The sequence below is a fragment of the Rhinopithecus bieti genome, unplaced genomic scaffold (assembly GCF_001698545.2).
Source record: "Rhinopithecus bieti isolate Rb0 unplaced genomic scaffold, ASM169854v2 scaffold_32422, whole genome shotgun sequence".
Lineage (NCBI taxonomy): Eukaryota > Metazoa > Chordata > Mammalia > Primates > Cercopithecidae > Rhinopithecus > Rhinopithecus bieti.
The window spans coordinates 2300082-2301435 of NW_016814631.1; the positions used below are offsets into that span (position 1 = coordinate 2300082).

Below are 1354 nucleotides of genomic sequence, written 5' to 3' on the forward strand. Positions count from 1 at the left end.
CCAAATTTGGCTCTTTGGCTGACTGCAGAATGACTTGTCATCCCAGATCCTTAAACATGCCATTTTGCCTCTAGGTCATTGATTTCCCAATCATAAAATAAGGAGACTAACATTTCCTTGTGTATGTGTGAGATCATAGCATCTGTAATGACGTCTATGCCTTCCATAACCGACATGCCATCCACCCCAAACATTAGAAAATGCATGCAGTAGGAAAAGAATAGTGAGCTTACATCAACTAAACTTGAAGTTGGACTCTGAAAGATTATTTTATTCAGCTTCAGGCTTTAAGCCTTGGAAATAATCTTAGATGCAAATGGTGGTAGAATTTTCGGAATGAAAGCAATTGTTTCATTCACTGGTACCAACATTTCTCTTCATGAAAATTATAACATTTAAAAGAACTCCCATTGACCTAGAATGAGCGTTTGATCCTTTCACTTACACGAAAAAAAAATTTATTCTTCTTCAAAAAATGTTTTAGTATAGCTGTTGGTTTTCATTACAGAATGCTTACTAAAATTTTAAATAATTTGCCCTGTGGAAAATTATTTGTGATAATTTCCTTGAAATTATTTCAGAATTTATGGAATATTAAATATATGGAAATATATGTGTAGAGTGTGCATTCTTGTATACATTTTTTAAAGGGAGAAGCTTTTAAAAGATTATAAAATAGAAAGAAAGACTGCAAGATTCAAAACATAGATCCCGTTAAATGACACTTCCGTCACCAATAATTGGACTGAGTTACAGTAATTTTACTTTAGCAAACAGACATGTATTCTATGTCTCACAAGCCACCTGCTGAATGAGAGGACTCCAGATGAAAGGTCAAGAACATAAAACCACAGGAGCTTTTTGAGTGGGTCTTCAACTTAGTTAAAATAAAAATAAAGGACCTGTGTTCCTTGAGAACTGGCCCCTGAATTTTCTTTCTCTACTTCAGAGTGTGGCAATGATGTGTTTGGGGACTTTGGCCAAAATTGGAGGTTTAGGAAACATTGAACATGACTTGAGAATATTTAGCACGTTTACAAATGCATTTGGAAATATTTATATCACCATCTATATAAAAATGAAACTGTGAACAGCTGGACAAGAACACTGGTCTACTCGCCGAACTTTTTTCCAAGTTCCTTGACATCGAGGATTACCAATTGCTTGCCAATGGAGAGTCTGATTTCTGAAACGATATTTTGAAAATGTTAGTTACACTAAAAGCATACCAAAGAAAAGTCTAATTTACAAAATTAAAACTCGAAGTTAAAAAATACTGATCACAGTCTGAGCAATACAGTGAGACCCTGTCTCTACAAAAAAACCTATATATATATATTTATATATATAATAT

General features: G+C 33.7%; 1 protein-coding gene across 1 annotated transcript in view; it reads right to left on the bottom strand.

Moving 5' to 3' along the window:
- Positions 1–250: 250 nt before the first annotated feature.
- SBSPON (somatomedin B and thrombospondin type 1 domain containing) overlaps positions 251–1354 on the bottom strand; it is a 28383-nt gene continuing 27279 nt past the window's right edge. The window contains exon 5 of the mRNA XM_017851632.1: positions 251–1186. Within this exon, the coding sequence (XP_017707121.1) occupies positions 1069–1186 (118 nt within the window). The 3' untranslated portion in view covers positions 251–1068. The remainder of the gene's footprint in view (positions 1187–1354) is intronic.